This window comes from Microcaecilia unicolor, chromosome 14 (genome assembly GCF_901765095.1).
Source record: "Microcaecilia unicolor chromosome 14, aMicUni1.1, whole genome shotgun sequence".
NCBI classification, from domain to species: domain Eukaryota; kingdom Metazoa; phylum Chordata; class Amphibia; order Gymnophiona; family Siphonopidae; genus Microcaecilia; species Microcaecilia unicolor.
Genome location: NC_044044.1, coordinates 41762301 through 41781473, shown reverse-complemented (window position 1 = coordinate 41781473; position 19173 = coordinate 41762301). Strand labels below are relative to the sequence as shown.

The window sequence follows — 19173 nt, the reverse complement described above, 5'->3', positions numbered from 1 at the left end:
TGGTTCTAACCTGCTCAGAATTAGAGATGCTGCAGGATAATTTTAATTCTTTTTTTTTTTTTTTTTTTTAATAGAAATGTCATCTCCTGTTATCTTGTTGGGCAGACTGGATGGACCGTGCAGGTCTTTTTCTGCCGTCATCTATTATGTTACTATGTTACTCAACTTCAGTTCACAGCATCTCATTCTACAGAGAATAAGTCATAGACAAAACATGGGAATTACAAAAAAATATTTATATATAATTTATAGTTCAAATGTCACATCAAGTCTCTAATTTTAATACACTCATTTCTAAAATTTTTTTTTTTATTTTTTTAAATAATCAAGCCATTTCCAAGTCATTTGACAGCTGCCTGTTACATTCCTTTAAAACACATTTAAAAAGTTGTTTGTAACTAGGGATGAAGGTTTGTCAGGGATGCATGTTTAAATTCACAATTAAATAATTCCTAAAAACCTCAAAAGGGCACAGGTTTTCAGTTTTGGTACTCAACACTGTTTGAAAAAAAAAAAAAAAAAATTTAAAGGGTGTATGCAGGTTATGTCCATATATTCTACAAGCTCCAGTGTACACTATTGTGCCACAATAAAATCTGGGGGATATTCACATAAGTTAATCTAATTTAGGTACAGTGACCAATGTGACATCAGTGACGAAGTCCAAGCCCTAGCTGTGTTTTATAACTATATTTATAAAGATATAACTATACATGTGTATATGTACATGCATATAGTTATAAACTAAACAAAAACACCTGCTAGCTCTGCTTAGAGAACTAAGCAGCAACACCACCCCAACTAAAAAAAGTTTACAATTTACATAAGTTATCAATCTGGTCTCACAAGGAACTGTGTTAAATGTTATACACAAAGATCAGAACTTTACAATTTAAAAGGGTAAAAGAGGGACTACCCATATCACCATACATAAATCTTGATACATGTTTATAAATAAGTACAGAAATTTGAAAAACAGAACCATGTAGGATTTCTTGAGCAATGGGCTATAAATGCAAAAAGCAACATAGTGAATTAGTAAAATGCATATATTAAACTCAAGATAAAATTCAGGAGCAAAACACTCAGTTTCAGCAATTAAAAGGGCAGATGTTTTTTCCACATACATGTCCAGTAACAGGTTATTGCAACTTATTTGGAATGACAAGAGGGCAGAAATTTGTAAAAACCACACCTTTCCTATATATAAAAAAAATTTAACATTTTGTCTTCATTACAGACATCTATGGTACATGAAGAAACATGATCACTCTATTGCAAGTCTGGCTTCTGGTCCTAGGCCTTCAATCATCATCCTCATCACCTTCATCTTCTGGGTCCCGTTTCCTCTTCTCACCTTGGACACCTTCCTCTGTTTCTGAGCCAGAACAAAAAGGGAGGGGAGGAAGAATTAAAAAAAAAGTGTGTGACTTGGTATGCCTCAGCATATAAATGCTTAAAAACAAAAAAAAACCTAGGCCTGGAATTACTTCACATTTGGATATCAACCAAGTAAACTGCAATTAATTGGGGTTAAATTGCTATACTGTTTAAGGTGGCCATGGAGAAATTAGATCTTACCTGCTAATTTGCTTTCCTTTAATCCCTCCGGACCGGCCCAGGATTGGACTGATGGGTTGTGCTCGCATTCCAGCAGGTGGAGACGGAGAAAAAACTCTGACTCTAGAGAGCCAATAGGAGCCCTGGTCATGTGACCATAGCCTCAGTATTTGAATAACAAAGCAGAAAGTAGAAAAAAATCGCTACACTCTGTGCCCCGAGGAATTCCAGCAGCCAGGAAGCACTATGATAAACGTGCTTAGACAACGGCTCACCGGCAACTCTCACCAGAGCAGCGGTATGGCCGTTATGTATACTTATGCCATGCATAGACAAAGTATATTTAGACTGATGCATATCATTATTACAGCTTGATGCATAACATTAACTAATAAGCCGCAACCAAACAACTTATGTATTTGTTTATGTAATAACTCGCCAAACAGCTCTGCAAACCACAGAACATTTGAACACAGAAACTTTGAACATAAGACAGAAAAATAGTACACGGGAGGGACCTGGGCCGGTCCAGAGGGATTAAAGGAAAGCAAATTAGCAGGTAAGATCTAATTTCTCCTTCCTTAGCATCCCTCCGGACCGGCCCAGGACTGGACTGATGGGATGTAACAAAGCAGTAGTCCTACGGGAGGGACCCCAGCAACCCTGCTGTGAGAACTCGCGACACAAAGATCACCTCCTGTCTACACTGCACATCAAGTCTGTAGTGCTTAGAAAACGAATGGAGAGAAGACTAAGTCGCTGCTTTACAAATGTCCGCTGGAGGCACCAAGAAACACTCAGCCCACAACGCTGACTGCCCTCGCATAGAATGAGCCTTCACGGTCGGAACTGGTCTACTTATCTCCTTGATCCACCGAGATAACGTGGGCTTAGAAGCTGACAAACCCTTGCGGTGGCCAGCCAAAAGAACAAACAGCCTATCCATACGACGAAAATCCTCAGTAACTGCAAGATAACGCTTAAGTACTCTCTTGATATCTAGAGCATGCAATTTTCGCTGGTCCTGAGATCCCAAAGCCGATCCCAGAACAGGGAGAAAAACTGATTGGGACAGATGAAAACGAGAGAATACCTTAGGCAGAAACAATGGAACTGTACCCGCTCCTTAGAAAATTCCAGAAATGGCGATCTGCAAGAAAAACCTTGTAACTCCAAAACCCTTCTTGCAGACGCAATAGCCTATAAGAACACTGTCTTACGAGTCAAATCCTTCAGAGAACAAGATAACAAAGGTTCAAACGGAGGCCGGGTTAGAGCCGAAAGCACCAGATTAAGATCCCAGGAAGGAAAGACCGATCTGCGAGGTGGCCGGAGACTAACCCCCTTCAAAAATCGAACTACATCGGGCAGACTAGCCAAAGATTTACCCTTAATTTGGCCTCTGAAACAGGAAAGTGCTGCCGTCTGCACCTTAAGTGAAGAAAGAGACAAACCCTTATCAAAGCCGCGCTGGAGAAAATCTAATATCTGCGGAACGGAAGCCCGCAAAGGATCAAAACCAGAGTCTGCACACCAAGGCTCAAAAATTCTCCAGTGGCGAATACAGGCTAGAGAGGTGGAACGTCGACGGGATTGTAACATGTTAGAAATTACCGGAGCTGAAAAACCCCTCATAGCTAAACGGGCTCGTTCAAGAGCCAAGCCATAAGACAAAATCGAGCCGGGTCTGGATGCGAGAGAGGCCCTTGTATCAGGAGTGACTTGTGCAGCGGAAGACGCAAAGGAGACGCCACCGTCAGACGCTGAAGATCCACGTACCACAGACGTCGAGGCCAACCTGGTGCCACTAGAATTACCAGTCCCTCATGTTCCTCGATCCTTTGCAGGAGACGACCTAGGAGAGGCCACGGAGGAAATACGTAAAGAAGATCGGAGGGCCACTGCTGTAAGAGGGCGTCGACCCCTGGCGCTCTTGCATCTCTTCGGCGACTGAAGAAGCGAGGAACCTTTGAGTTGAGACTGGAGGCAAACAGATCGAGAACTGGAACGCCCCAGCGTTGCACTATCAACTGAAACGCACGATTGCTGAGAGCCCATTCGCCTGGATCGAGAGTGTGACGACTGAGAAAGTCTGCTTGAATGTTGTCTACTCCTGCTACATGCGAGGCTGATATGGCCGTGAGGTGAACCTCGAACCTCTGCCCACACCAAGAGCTTTTCCGCCTCTCGACACAAAAGACGACATCTTGTTCCCCCCTGGCGGTTGATGTAGGCCACTGCCAGGGCGTTGTCCGAGAGAACTCAGACTGCCTTTCCCACCAGGAGATAACCAAAGTGCTGCACAGCTAAACGAATCGCCCTGGTCTCCAGAAAAATGATGGATTGAGCTGCTTCCAGCAGAGACCAGAGACCCTGGGTCCACTTGACCAGGCAATGAGCTCCCCAACCGCGCAGACTGGCATCCGTCGTTAAGGCTACCCACCTGAGACTCCAACAGCATTCCTGCTGAGAGATTCGTCACCCGTAGCTACCAAAACAGAGAGCCGCGTTCCCGGTTGCGCAGAGCCAACCGCATCAGAAGGGAATCCCTCTGAGAGGACCACCAGGAGAGAAGAGACCACTAAAGAGGCCTCATGTGGGCCCTGGCCCAGGGAACTACCTCTATAGTGGCCGCCATGGACCCAAGAACCTGAAGATAATCTCGGGCACACAGATCCTGGTTGTGAAGCAAATTCAGAATCTGAGAACGTAGTTTTAGTATCCTGCCCTGAGGAAGAAAAACTCGAACCCACGCCATGTCGAAGGTGACCCCCAAATATTTTAGAGACTGAGATGGAACCAAACGACTCTTGGCTACATTCACCATCCAACCTAGGGACTGTAAGAAAGCTACCACTCGGTCTGTGATGTGATGTCTCTCCTGATAAGACTTTGCTCTGATCAACCAGTCGTCTAAGTATGGATGAACGAGGATCCCCTCTTTTCTGAGAGCCGCCGCTACCACGACCATAACTTTGGTAAAAGTGTGCGGGGCTGTTGCCAGACCGAAGGGCAGAGCTTGAAATTGGTAATGACGGCCTAGAATCGCAAGAACTTGTGGTGTGCCGGACGTATGGGAATATGCAAATAAGCCTCTGTCAGATCTAAAGTGGTTAAATACTCCCCCTTCTGCACTGCTACTATGACCGAGCGAAGAGTCTCCATGCGAAAACTTGCGATTCAGAGCTCGATAGACAGCTTTTAGGTCTAAAATGGGCCGGAAGGAGCCTTCCTTCTTGGGAACCACAAAATAAATGGAGTATCAGCCCAGCTTGTACTCCAAAGGAGGGACTGGAGAAAACGCCTGAAGATCCAAGAGCCTCTGTAAAGTCTCCCACACCACCCCCGCCTTGTGATGAGAGCGGCAGGGAGACTCCAAAAAGGCGTCCAATAGTGGCCTTGCGAATTCTAAGGCATAACCTTCTCAAATTACTTCTAAGACCCACTGATTCGTAGTGATGTGGGCCCACCTCTGATAAACGCCGAGTTCCTACAGGAACCAGAGGAGAGGCCCTCACACCGTCATTGGAAAAGACACGGTTGAGGTTGAAAACCGGCGCCTGAGATACCAGATCCTCTACGGTAACCCTGAAAGGACTGTTGAAAAAACGAGAGCGCTGAGGCTGAAGGCCCCAAACAGGCTGAAATCTGCGGAAACTTCTCATTCTACTTCGACCAAACAAAGCACCCCGACTGGACAGACGAGGCCTATCTTCTGGGAGACGAGGAACTTTATAATCTCCTAAGGAATGAACCAACTTACCCAATTCTTCTCCAAACAAGAAAGAACCTCTAAAGGGGAATTTACTTAGACTTGGAAGCCGCATCCGCTGACAAGCCTCTCAACCAAAGAGATCGGCGAGCCGCGACCCCCAAGGCCAAGTACTTAGAAGATCATACAGAGCAATCAGCTAGAAAAGCAGAACCCGTCTCAATCCTGGCCACTTCTACATCGATAGCCTGAAGATCATCTGTAGACCTATCCAGGACTCTTTCCGCCCAACGAAAACAGGCTCTAGCCACCAAAGAACCACAAATGGCCGCCTGTACTGCCAAAGAAGAAACCTCAAAACTATTCTTGAGCAGAGAATCGAAGCGCCTGTCCTGAACATCATGAAGGGCCGTTCCGCCATCCACGGGAACAGTGTTACACTTAGTAACCGCCGAAACTACCACGTCAACCACCGGAGACTTAAGAGCCTTATCTGCCTCCGGAACCGGATACAGACGACCCATAGATCTGATTGGACGAAAAGCAGCATCTGGAACTTCCCATTGCGCTTTAATAACATCCCAAATGTCCTGATGCATAGGAAAAGTTTTACAAGAAGACCTGGAACCTTTAAATCAACAAATCAATCTTACGGACCTCCGCAACTGGCGGAGCATCCTCAAAATGCAAGGTTGAAGAGACCATAGCAATAAGCTCCTGTAAATCATCCTTATGGAATACCCTAGCCACGGAGGATTCGTCCCCTTGGGGAAAAAAAACCCTCGTCAAGATCTACAGATGAGGGATCTTCCCAAACCCGCTCAGCCAAATCTTCTTCCTCTTCTAAGAAGGGCATCTCGTGATCCTGGTCCGACCAAAGATCTAGCTGCACATCACATTCTCTAAGCCTCTTAACAGGGGGCACTGATCTGACCGCCTCTCCTGAGACCCCTGCTCCTGAACCGCCCTTCTGCATCAAGAAGGCCTGGTACATCTGGAGGTCAAATTCAGGATGGAAATCCCCTGGCTGAGTTGTCCCAGACTGCACCAGTATCAACTGAAGGGACAATATCACAAGTAGCAGACATATTCCCCGCCGGAGACATCGAAGTGATATTCAAATTGGCCACCGTTCGCACTATTTTCGCTGTGCCGGTCTCCAGAGGCGCTGCTGCTACCTCCGAACCAGCTGTAACGGAACGGGACGGCGAAGCAGTAAGAGCTGCCGAAGTAGATGCAGAAACCGCAGGTAGAGCAGGGCTCGATGGAACATCTCGCGCTGTGCAATACTTACAAGCGCCGGAGTTAACCCCCCCCCCCGGCGCTGACAAACAGTGCATCGCTTTAGCTTTTCAGACATATCGTGAACGCACACGCGAGTCTAGTGGTTCGCGCTCTTTTTCTTTTTTAAGGCCCCATTACGAGGACTGTCAACAAACGGAATAACAAAATATCTACCCCCAAAACGGCAGAGCAGCGATAATAAAGCACTGAAAACCTTTTTTTTTTTTTTTTTTAATCAGCTGAGAGGAAAACGAAAAACACACACAGTAAGCAGAGCTGCCTGAACGGAGTTGCTTGCTCGTTATGACAAAGGGGAAAGCAGAGCTTTTTTTTTTTACCTTTTCCCTTAAGTTTTAAAATAATACTGGCTGCCTCTCCCAAAGACCAGACCACTTTCTATCAAAGGGGAGCCCTTCCCTCAGAAAGATTTTTGCTTTTTATAATAGAAGGGAGATGGGGAGGAAAGGGGGAGGGACCCAGGACACCCGAGTATAACACCCCTGAGGCGATAATGTGAACAACAAGAAAGTCTAACAAGCCTCTATAGAATTCCTCTGGCACAGAATAAAGACCAAATAAATATCAAGGAGAAAAAAAAAAAAAATCTATAAAACCACAAAGACTCACTTCCTACCTGCTGGGAGACTGAGAAAATACTGGGGCTATGGTCACATGACCAGTGCTCCTATTGTCTCTCTAGAGTCAGAGTTTTTTTTCAGTCTCCACCTGCTGGAAGGCGAGCACAACCCATCAGTCCAATCCTGGGCCGGTCCGGAGAGATGCTAAGGAAGGGTAAATTAAAACAAATATACATTCTAATCTGGAGAAGGCAGTTCTTAATTGAGATTAACACCACAAAGAAAATGTTCTATTCAATGTGGAAACCTGAGAGTTAAACCTTTCTTCCCAAGAGACACATTTCGTAGTCTGGTACAGTCAATGGTGCTAAGTCACTTAGACTACTGCAACGCTCTGTACGCTGGTTGTAAAGACCAAATCATCAAAAAAACTCCAGACAGGCCAAAATACTGCAGCCAGACTCATATTTGGCAAAACAAGATACGAAAGTGCCACATCCCTCAGAGAAAAACCACATTGGCTCCCAATCAAAGAACGCATCACGTTCAAGATCTGCACCCTGATTCACAAGATTATTCATGGAGATGCTCCGGTCTATATGTCTAAAAAATCATCTCGTACACCCTTGAATCTCCACTTCCCCAGCTGTAAAGGATTAAATTATAAACTGACACATGCATCCAGCTTCTCCTACATAGGTACGCAGCTATGGAATGCACTACCAACTGCTTTGAAAAAAATTCACGACCAATTCAACTTTCGGAAATCCTTGAAGACCCACCTCTTTAAAAGAATATACCATAACGATCCATCATTTGAACATTAATACACTGCCGTGTTTACCTGTTGATCCGACATTGATATCTTTATACATGATGCTTTCATATACTATGTTTCCCATATTCTTATGAAATTATAACTGTATGTGCCATTCTGTCGGGGCGACCCCATGACGGAGCAATGTAAGCCTTTTTCCGGAGATGGGAAGGCGGCAGAACTAGAGGGCATGAAATGAGATTGAAGGGGGGCAGACTCAAAAAAATGTCAGGAAGTATTTTTTCACAGAGAGAGTGGTGGATGCTTGGAATGCCCTCCCGTGGGCACTTTCCACTGCGACTGTCCCTGCTGCCTTTAAACATGCTGTGGTCACACCTCTCCTTAAGAAGCCTTCACTCGACCCTATTTGTCCCTCTAATTACCGACCCAACTCCCTACTTCCTTTTCTCTCAAAATTACTTGAGCGTGCTGTTCACCGCCGCTGCCTTGATTTTCTCTCCTCACATGCTATTCTTGACCCACTACAATCTGGTTTTCGCCCTCTCCATTCAACCGAAACTGCGCTTACTAAAGTCTCCAATGACCTATTACTGGCTAAATCCAGAGGTCAATATTCCATCCTCATTCTTCTTGATCTTTCCGCTGCTTTTGACACTGTCAATCACAGCATACTTCTCGATACCCTGTCCTCACTTGGATTCCAGGGCTCTGTCCTTTCCTGGTTCTCTTCCTACCTCTCCCTCCGCACCTTTAGTGTTCACTGGTGGATCCTCTTCTACTTCTATTCCTCTGCCTGTCGGCGTACCTCAGGGTTCTGTTCTTGGTCCCCTCCTCTTTTCTATCTACACTTCTTCCCTTGGTTCATTAATCTCATCCCATGGCTTTTCCTACCATCTCTATGCTGATGACTCCCAAATCTACCTTCTACCCCTGATATCTCACCTTGCATCCAAACCAAAGTTTCAGCGTGCTTGTCTGACATTGCTGTCTGGATGTCTCAACGCCACCTGAAATTAAATATGACCAAAACCGAGCTTCTCATTTTCCCCCCCAAACCCACCTCCCCGCTCCCCCCGTTTTCTATTTCTGTTGATGGCTCTCTCATTCTCCCTGTCTCCTCAGCTCGAAACCTTGGGGTCATCTTTGACTCTTCTCTCTCCTTCTCTGCTCATATCCAGCAGATCGCCAAGACCTGTCGTTTCTTTCTTTACAACATCCGTAAAATCCGCCCCTTTCTTTCCGAGCACTCTACCAAAACCCTCATCCACACCCTTGTCACCTCTCGTTTAGACTACTGCAATCTGCTTCTTGCTGGCCTCCCACTTAGTCACCTCTCCCCTCTCCAGTCGGTTCAAAACTCTGCTGCCCGTCTCGTCTTCCGCCAGGGTCGCTTTACTCATACTACCCCTCTCCTCAAGACCCTTCACTGGCTCCCTATCCATTTTCGCATCCTGTTCAAACTTCTTCTACTAACCTATAAATGTACTCACTCTGCTGCTCCCCAGTATCTCTCCACACTCGTCCTTCCCTACACCCCTTCCCGTGCACTCCGCTCCATGGATAAATCCTTATCTGTTCCCTTCTCCACGATTGCCAACTCCAGACTTCGCGCCTTCTGTCTCGCTGCACCCTACGCCTGGAATAAACTTCCTGAGCCCCTACGTCTTGCCCCATCCTTGGCCACCTTTAAATCTAGACTGAAAGCCCACCTCTTTAACATTGCTTTTGACTCGTAACCACTTGCAACCACTCGCCTCCACCTACCCTCCTCTCTTCCTTCCCATTCACATTAATTGATTTGATTTGCTTGCTTTATTTATTTTTTGTCTATTAGATTGTAAGCTCTTTGAGCAGGGACTGTCTTTCTTCTATGTTTGTGCAGCGCTGCGTATGCCTTGTAGCGCTATAGAAATGCTAAATAGTAGTAGTAGTAGTAGTAGTAAGCCACATTGAGCCTACAAATGTGTGGGAAAATGTGGGATACAAATGCAATAAACTGTCTTCTCCAGATTAGAATGTATATTTATTGTTGTTTTAATTTACCTATGGCCACCTTAAACAGCATAGCAGACTTGCATGTTTCAAGTATATGAGAGGAGGAATACTTGTACAATTGATGACTTAAGGCTCAAATTTTGTTTGTAATTTTATGTCGTAGTCTATCACATCTATAGATTTCAGGTAGAACATACAATCAACTAAAAATATATTTATTCAGCTTGCTATGAGCTCCAAAGTACTCAGTTTTCTAAAACTATTATTTTTGCCTTCAGCAGAACAAGGAATTATGGGCTAATATTAAATATGCCCGTTGCAGTGTGCCTCCACTCTTCCCCCTGCATAACCGAGCTAGGCAGATCTACTAATGTCAAATCTAGGGTGGAATTAAGACTTTAAAATGACTTTTTACAAGAGTGCAGGAGGAAAGCAAAAGTTGGCACATTTGCCAGAGGAAAGACACAGGGATTGACAGTTAATCCTGTTTCAGCAGTAGAAACCACTATGGGTGGATAATATCTGACAGGCGATACCCAAAAGCAATTCCAATATTAGCAGGGGTGGAAGTTTTGTTAAATCAGATATTTAAACTGTTAGGAGTTAACCTTGACTCTATACATCCATTACTCCTGCCAAAACTCTGTGCACAAATTTTGTAAATTCTGCAAAATTCTGTGCACAATTTTTGCAAATTCTGCAAGTTTATACTTTAACCAATATTACAGCCCCCTGTACACAGATACCATATTTTTCCCAGCCCCCATCCACAGCATTTTTTTTTAATTGAAAAAAGTCTTTACTCATTTTTTTTTACAGCCCTGTCTCTCCACCCACAGCATCCACCAATATAGCGCATCCATTTTTTATTTAAACTCCCTCCCTGCCTACACCCACAAGCTATCAGTATTTTTTTTCAGCCCAGCCCTGCACTCACCTCTGAGGTAGGGACTGCAAGGGAGTACCTCTTCAGGGCAGGAAACAACCCCACTCTTTCCAGGTCCCTGCTGCCGCTGACTCATGCTCCTGCTTTTTCCAAATGGCCACTGAGACTTCCTGTGGCCATTTGGCAAAATGGCTTGAAGTCTCTGTGGCCATTCTGAAAAAGCAGTGGGACGAGCCAGAGTGGCAGCAGCGGGCAGGAAAGGGTAGTGTTCTTTCCTGCCCCCGAAGAGGCCACTAGACCACCAGGTAGGCCTGGGAGGGTGGCGGTGGAGTCAGCTAGTTTGCTTGCCTTTGCCACGATCTGGGGAGGGCCCACCGAGGCTCGGGTGGGGGGAGGTGGCAGGGAGGCCAGCCATCCAGCCTCAGAGCACAGATTCTGCGCAAACATGCAGAATTCTGCACAAATCCTGTGCTCTGCAGTCATGTAGCATTCCAGCAGGAGAAATCTATGGATCAACATATAATCTACATGTATTACTGCTGCTGTCCAGAAATGCTTTTAAATTGAAATTGATGAGAAGGCTAAAAAGGTATTTTGAGTACCAGTTTAAATGGTGTGCAATCTCTAGTGCTCTCTACACTAAACCTGTTGTAATACGTTTTTTTTAATGGGCCTTTTACAACAGATTTGTAGGCTACAGGCAGTCCAAAATGCTGCAGCTAAACTAGCAGTGGTTGGTAAAACGTGATCGTGACCCCTTGATACAGTTATATTGGCTCCCTGTAAAAGCCAGAACAGAGTTTAAAGTTTTGCTTTTTGAATGTAAGCTCCTTTATGGTTTTAGCCCTGATTATTTGACTGACTACATCAAAGTATATACTCCTGCATGAAATTGCATTGAACAAATGTTAACCAATCCAGATCATCACTAGTGGGGAAAGGACCAGAGCTTTGGAACTCTTCCATCTACTATCTGTAATATTACAAACTATATGACATTTTGATGCAGTTTAATTAGTTGGTTAGGCTTATTTAAAGAGTTCTTTTCCCTTGGAATGTTTATTTATAAGTATTGCTGTATTGTACTTTAGTAAATTGCAACAGTTAAAATAAAATAAACTTGATACCAACTTTGTTGGTAAATTGTTTTCTGTAATCCACTTTGAACTGGTTGACTTGAGCAAAATATTAAAAAAAAAAAACTTTTAAATTAAACATCATCTCTCTATATCTCAGTGGGGTATGTGACTTTATACCACAAGATAGAGGGATATAAATTGCATAGTCCTGCAATTATTTCTTTAAACAATGAGAACTATTCATCAGTGGGGGGGGGGGGGGGGGATTAACCCCAAAAATCACATACCCCACTTTATAACACGAAAAACAGAAAAGTTGTGAAACCAATTGCATAAACCCATTCTACTGATCCTATAGTACACAAAATTCAAAAATAGTTGACCCCTCCACACCTGTTTACAGACACAAACACCCCCTCCCCCAGTTTACCATAATACTGCTTTAAAACAGAGCTAAAGCATGGCAGCCATAAAGAAAGCATGCTGTTAAGCTGAAGTTAGTCTTACCTAAATGTTCTTTCCTTTAGTCCTTAAGACTATTCCAGAGAAGCAGGTTTTGTGTCCTGCATCATTGTAACATACAGTAACATAGTGAACGACGGCAGATAAAGACCTGTAGGGTCCATCCAAGATAAAGACCTATAGTGTCCATCCAGTCTGCCCAACAAGATAAACTCATTATACATGGTATGTGATACTTCATATGTATACCCGAGTTTGATTTGTCCTGGGCACTTGCTGGGCAGACTTTTACGGTCTATGCCCTGAACTGTTCTTGTACTAAAAGTTCTTAAGCTAACGTCAAATCTCCTTAAAATTTAAACTCCAGCCCATCCATATCTATTCAGTCACGATCAGGGCACAGAACGTATAAGTCTGCCCAGTACTGATTTTGCTTACCAATTACCGGTGTCGCCACCCAATCCCTGCTAAGATTCCATGGATCCATTCCTTCTAAACTGGATTCCATTGTGTTTATCCCACACGTTTGAATTCCATTACCATTTTCATCTCCACCACTTCTCACAGGAGGGCACGCCATGTATCCACCACCCTCTCCGTGAAAAAATACTTCCCGACTTGTAGAGGCACATCAACACCTCCTTTCTTCTGCTGGTTATACCCCTCTCTATGCAGCCTAGCATCCTTCTGGCCACAGCTGTTGCCTTGTTGCTTTGTTTCTTCACCTTCAGATCCATGGACACCATCACCCCAAGGTCTCTTGAGCTTACTAATCTCTCCTCTCCTATTCGGAATCGCTCTTAGGTTTCTGCACCCCCAAGTGCATCACTCTGAACTTCTTGGCATTAAGTTTTAATTAAAACCAGCAGCCATTTCATCATAGCACCGAAGATAAGTAGCAATTTGTGAATTGACTGTCTTGGGAGCAGTTTTACACGACACTGCTTTACCAATTACTCTCACGCCACTGTTTAGGGCAGGGAGGAGGTACTGGTGTGATGATGGCTGATTGGGCATGGGCATGATTCAAAACAACACTGAGTCAATTTTATGTGATATATCCAAATACTGAGCACTATTACCATAATTATTAAAAAAACGTATTAAAAAAAAAAAGTTTACTGAATGGTTTCTGGATTATAGTATTTACTAATATAGAAAGACCGAACAGTCACTAATACCCCAGTACATACGATTAAATTTTAACTGCCAGATCCTCATTACTTCTAACTCCCTCCAAGGTACTGGCTATCTTCATGTCATCCACAAAAACGCAAACCTTTCCTTCCAACCCATCAGCAATATCTCTCACAAATATATTAAACAGAATAAGCCCCAGCACTGACCCCTGAAGAATTCCACTGCTCACATTACTTTCCTCCGAGCGGATTCCATTTACCACCACTCTTTGCCACCTGTCAGTCAACTAGTTTCCTATCCACTTCACCACTTTTGGTCCTAAGTTCAGCCCTTTTAGCTTATTCACAAGTCTTCTGTGGGGAACCGTATTAATGGCTTTGCTGAAATCTTAGTAAATTACATGTAGCGCATATCCTTCATCCAGTTCTTTGGTCACACAGTCAAAGAAGTCAATAAGATTTGTTTGGAAGGATTTTCCTTTGGTAAAGCCGTGTTACCTCGATTCCTTTAACCCGATGGCTTCTAGAAAGTTAACTATCCTTTCTTTGAGCAGCAACTCCATTATTTTTCCTACCACCAATGTGAGACTTACCAGTCTGTTTCCCCACTTTTTCCCTTCTCTACTTTTGTGAAGGACCACATCGGCTCATCTCCAATCACGTGGAACCTCTCCCATCTCTAAAGATCTATTAAATAAAACTTTAAGAGGTTCCCCGCAAGGGTCTCTCTGAGCTCCCTCAGTATCCTAGGATGTATCCTATCAGGCCCCATAGCTTTCTTTGTCCACCTTCAGATTCTCAAGCTGTTTATAAACTCTTTCTGTAAAGAAAATATCCACTCCATTCCCAGATATTCTCTCGGCAGCCAACCATGGTCCTTCTCCAGGATTTTCCTCCGTGAACACCAAAAAGTAGTAATTGTTTAGCACATTCGCTTTATCCTCATCACGCTCCACATAGCCACTCATCTTTCAGTCTTGCAATTCCATTCCTTTCTTTTCTCCTTTCTCCAATATAACTGAAAAAGGTCTTGTCACCTCTTTACATCTTTAGCCATTTTTCCCTCGCCGCTTCTTTGAGTTTAACCCAATAAATCTTTTCTGTGATCCTCTCCTTGCATTCTTTTGTATATTTCTTGAACAAAGCCTCTTTTGCTCTTATGTTTTCAGCTACTTGTTTGGAGAACCATATACGCTTCCCGTTTCTTGTTTACTTCCCTTGCATAAAGATCAGTTTATTTGGATTTATTTACGGCCTTTTTGCAGGAATTCACTCAAGACGGTGTACAGTAAGACTAGATCAAACATGAGCAATAAGCAATTACAGCAGTAAAAAATATTCAACAATACAAAGTATGGCATGGTATACTACTTGCAATGACTACACAATACATAATAGAACATTATAATTGGTAGTGAAGGGTAAGGCAAAGTTGTAACATAAGATGAGTAAGAAAGTAGGAAGAATTAGAAAGTAAGGTGACTGATTTGAAGAAAGTTGCACATGAGGTCAGAGAGATGGTTAAATATTCTCAGCTAGGGTAGGAGTGGATAAACATGTCCCGCTGCAGTATGTGCAGCCTGAGTCAATCCTTGTGCGTGTGAGTGAGACTAACAATTACTTCTTCCGTTAAAGGCTTGGTTGAAGAGCCAAGCTTTCACCTGCTTCCTGAAGTACAGATAGTCTTCTGTTAAGCGGAGCCTTTCAGGCAATGCATTCCAGAGTGTGGGGGCTACTCCGGAGAAGGCTCGCTTGGGGGTATCACATCGTGTAATGTCTTTTGGAGAGGGTGTAGTTAGTGAAAGTCCTTGGGAGGACCTTAGTGTCCTTGGCGGTGTGTGGAGGATCATCCTATTCTTCAGATATTCGGGGCCATTTCCTTTCAGGGCCTTGAAGGTTGAAGAGGCAGAGGGAAGGACAGTGCAGTGACCTAGAGACTTCTAAGTATAAGCTCTAGCACGAACAGTAATTTTCCAGGTCAACTAGAGCCAGCTGACCAACTGGACCAGGAGCATCTCCGGGTAAACCAAGAGCTGCGGAGCACACCACTATCACTTGCTGGAAGTATATACAGTATTTTCGAGCTCCCACTATCCAGAACTTATAGAGCACACCATGGATTCTATCCCCACCTGTTGGTCGATGGCTATAACCCCCACTTCTTCGGAATAGTCTAGGATGATGAGACTAAACACACAATGGCCACCATCTTAACCAACCTTCTCCTCCTAGGTCACACTATTGGACATTCTAGCAAGAAAACAAGTTAGATGCAGCAAGCAAACTAAACAAGACTGGTATAAACTCATTTAGCTCACTGGTAGAGTCCCCTGGCTGTACCACTGTGAAGGGTTAAACCTTCATGCATCCTGTTTAAGGATCTGCTCTTCTCCCAATTACCTAGTTTTATTTGATTTTGAGTTCTTTATCTTTAGTTCACACTCAGTGAGCTGCACAGTCATTCTTCAGCATTAAAGCAGAGAAATCTGAGAGAGTGCTTCCAAAACTCTCAGAACGTAATTGCCTTATGAAGAGATTCACCCAAGGCAGTGTACAAAGGTATAACTTGACAAATTACATTGTGTTAACAGCATACTACTACAAAATGACCAAACTTACCTTCCTCTTCTTCCTCCTCCTCCTCCCCCTCATCTCCTCCCTCTTCAACATAGTCATCATCATCTTCTTCATCCTTCAAAACACAAAGGGCATGCCTGAAATGCTGCTACATTTTATTCTTAAATATACTATAAAAGTAGGTATTACTTTCTGTGGTTCTGTCAGGGCTACACAGCCAGTTTGATTTTCACTGTAACCAAAGCAAATTTATTCAATGCTTAAATAAAAAATAAATGCAAATATACCAGATTCAGAACTATCCACAGTGAATTTGTAAGTGAAACTGTCTGTAGTTCTTAAAGACTGGAAATTACAGGGCAACGGTATTCCTCTAGTTATATTCACCACCTCTAAAGAAAACATTTCTGGAAAGATTGCTTTCCTTAGTGTCACCAATAGATCAGTCCAGAACTTGCAAGTTCAGTCTTACTAGGCAACCGCTGGAAGTCTCGGCAGCCATTTGAGGAGGACCAGCACCGCGGCAGCAGGCAAGAAAGAGTGGGGATCTTTCCTGCCCCAAAGAAGCCATTAGACCACCAGGCTACCTTGAGCAATGTGCTGGGAGGGCACCCAGGGTCAGAGGGGAGGTAGATGGATGAAGTCGAGAAGGTAAAAGGGTGAATCTGTTTTCCCTTCCTCATTCCGCCATCATTGCCATACACTTAAAACAAAGCAAGCGAACCCATGAGCTGTTGCATCCATGTTGTTCTTTATTGTTGGTGGCATTTAAATCTCCCTTATATTTTCAAACATGTTGGCTTGTGCAGCATACGGATGTACAAAGAGGAAGTATAATGACATAACTTTTCATAGGTATAATAGTAATTTGTTACCGACCAGACTACCTATCTAAATTACATGCTGAACAGGACATCTTCCCCCCTGCGCATAGCAGTATACTTCTCACACCCATCCCAAAGAATCCAAAGATTAAAGCTAATGTTATTTCAAACTATCGTCCTGTGGTGTCTATTCCACTAATTATCAAAGTAATGGAACACATAGTGAATACTCAGTTAAATGAATTCCTGGAAAAAACTTTGACATTCTACATTACTCTCAGTCCGGATTCCATGCTCACTATAGCACCGAAACGGTCCTGGTAACCGCCCAGTCAAATTTTAAGAGAGATTTCTGTTGGTAAAAAAATATTGCTGCTGCAGATCGATATGTCTAGCGCATTCGATATGGTGGACCACAACATTTTACTACATCTACTAGATACCTTAGGTATCGGTGGGAGCGTGCTACATTGGCTTAAGGGTTTTCTGTCATCCAGCACATACCAGGTCAAAGCCACTCCGGCTTTCTCCGCTCCTTGGATAGCCTCATGTGGGGTCCCCCAAGGCTCGCCTCTGTCACCAATATTATTCAATATCATGATATTTCCCCTTGCAAATGCATTGGCTAACCTAGGCTTAAACCCATTTATCTATGCAGATGATATAACCATCTACATCCCCTTTGACTCTGCCTTAGCTGAAATCTCAGATTTGATAGAAGCGAGTTTTTCAATCATGGATCATTGGGCCAAGGTGTTTCAGTTAAAGTTAAACAAAGATAAAACTCAGTGTCTTGTCCTCTTGTCAATCTATACCAAATTCTCTTAAAGCACCACTGTCCTCAAAGACCAGACACTACCTATCTCAAAGAGCCTCAGACTTCTTGGTGTTGAGCTGGACCCTCATCTGCAACTAGACCTGCATGTGTGAGCGGTCACCAAGAAGATGTTCTATGCAATGTGAAGGCTGTGGCGTATTAGATTCTGACTAGAGAGCTTTTCCGCAATCTTATTCATTGGTTAGTTTCGTCTCACCTAGATTACTGTAGCGGGATATATACGGGCTGCCAGGAGCACTTACTGAGAAAGTTCCAGACTGCCCAGAACACTGCAGCAAGACTCATCTTGGGAAAATCGCGCATGGTTCATGCACAGCCTGTGTGTCTCAATCTACACTGGCTACCAGTAAAAGAACGAATCGCTTTCAAGATCTGCATGTTAACACAAAATAATTTACGGATTGGCTCCGGAATATATGATCCCTTTAATTGATCTTCCACGAAGAAATGCCATAAACACAGCTCACTCCTATCTCAACTACATTACACATCTTGTAGGGGTGTCAAATACAAGCTTCTTTTTGCCTCGTCTTTCCACTACTCCAACCCAAAGAATTGGAATGCTTTACCCTTGTTCTTAAAATCGCAAGCTGATCACCATCTCTTCAAGAAGTTGCTGAAAACATTCCTCTTTGAAAAAAACTTACTCCATCAATAACTCTGCTGTTTAGTCAATGTTATTGTGGTTCGCGTTACCTCAGTCTTCTTCTGTAATCATCCATGTATTGTACGTTTCTTCTTTTATAATTCATGTAAGCCACATTGAGCCTGCATTTGTGGGAAAATGTGGGGTAGAAATGAACCATAAATAAAATAAATAAATAATTGTAATCAGTGTGTTATTTGGAGGGGATGATTATAGGGACGCCATGGAATGTGTTATAGTCGTGCACAGGTTTTTTTTTTCTCCTGGTAAGGGCCACTAGAACAGACATGAGAATCAAGTGCTCAACATTCAGAGCTTCTATTATTTATGATATTTATATCCAACAATAAACGTGAATTAAGTTGAAACCTGGGAGCATTTAAAACATTTTTTTCCTGTGCCTACATCTAAAGAAAAAGATGGCATGTGGGAACTTGCTCTTTTTTTGTGAATTGCAGTGGTATATGATAAAAATGCACTTGCCTTTATTACTACTCTTTCACAGAAAGGTATTGAATAATTAGAGAAGGGCTTTCCTTCATGCAGAAGTTTAGTCCAGCAGTCTAAATGTGACAACATTGTCCAGTTCAGAACACTATTAGCCGCCAAGTTCATACAAAGTTAATTATGTTCAATAGAAAATAAATGTTGCCTCAGGCTGCTTGCTATGTGAATATTGTATCAAGTATTACATATTAAGGGAATTTGCTTTAAATTATTTATCCAGTCGTTACATGTACATGGTTTTGTTTTTAAATCCAAAAGGTGATGGTTGAATAATTAGGTATAAACTGTGTTTCTGATTTTACTTGCTT

The 19173-nt window shown here is 43.3% G+C and overlaps 1 protein-coding gene across 1 annotated transcript in view; it reads right to left on the bottom strand.

Moving 5' to 3' along the window:
* Window positions 1–523: 523 nt before the first annotated feature.
* Window positions 524–19173, bottom strand: part of ANP32E (acidic nuclear phosphoprotein 32 family member E) — a 62191-nt gene continuing 43541 nt past the window's right edge. Inside the window, exons 6-7 of the mRNA XM_030187152.1 lie at window positions 16093–16165; window positions 524–1378 (exon numbers count right to left, since the gene is read on the bottom strand). Coding sequence (XP_030043012.1) covers window positions 1305–1378; window positions 16093–16165 — 147 coding nt within the window. The 3' untranslated portion in view covers window positions 524–1304. The remainder of the gene's footprint in view (window positions 1379–16092; window positions 16166–19173) is intronic.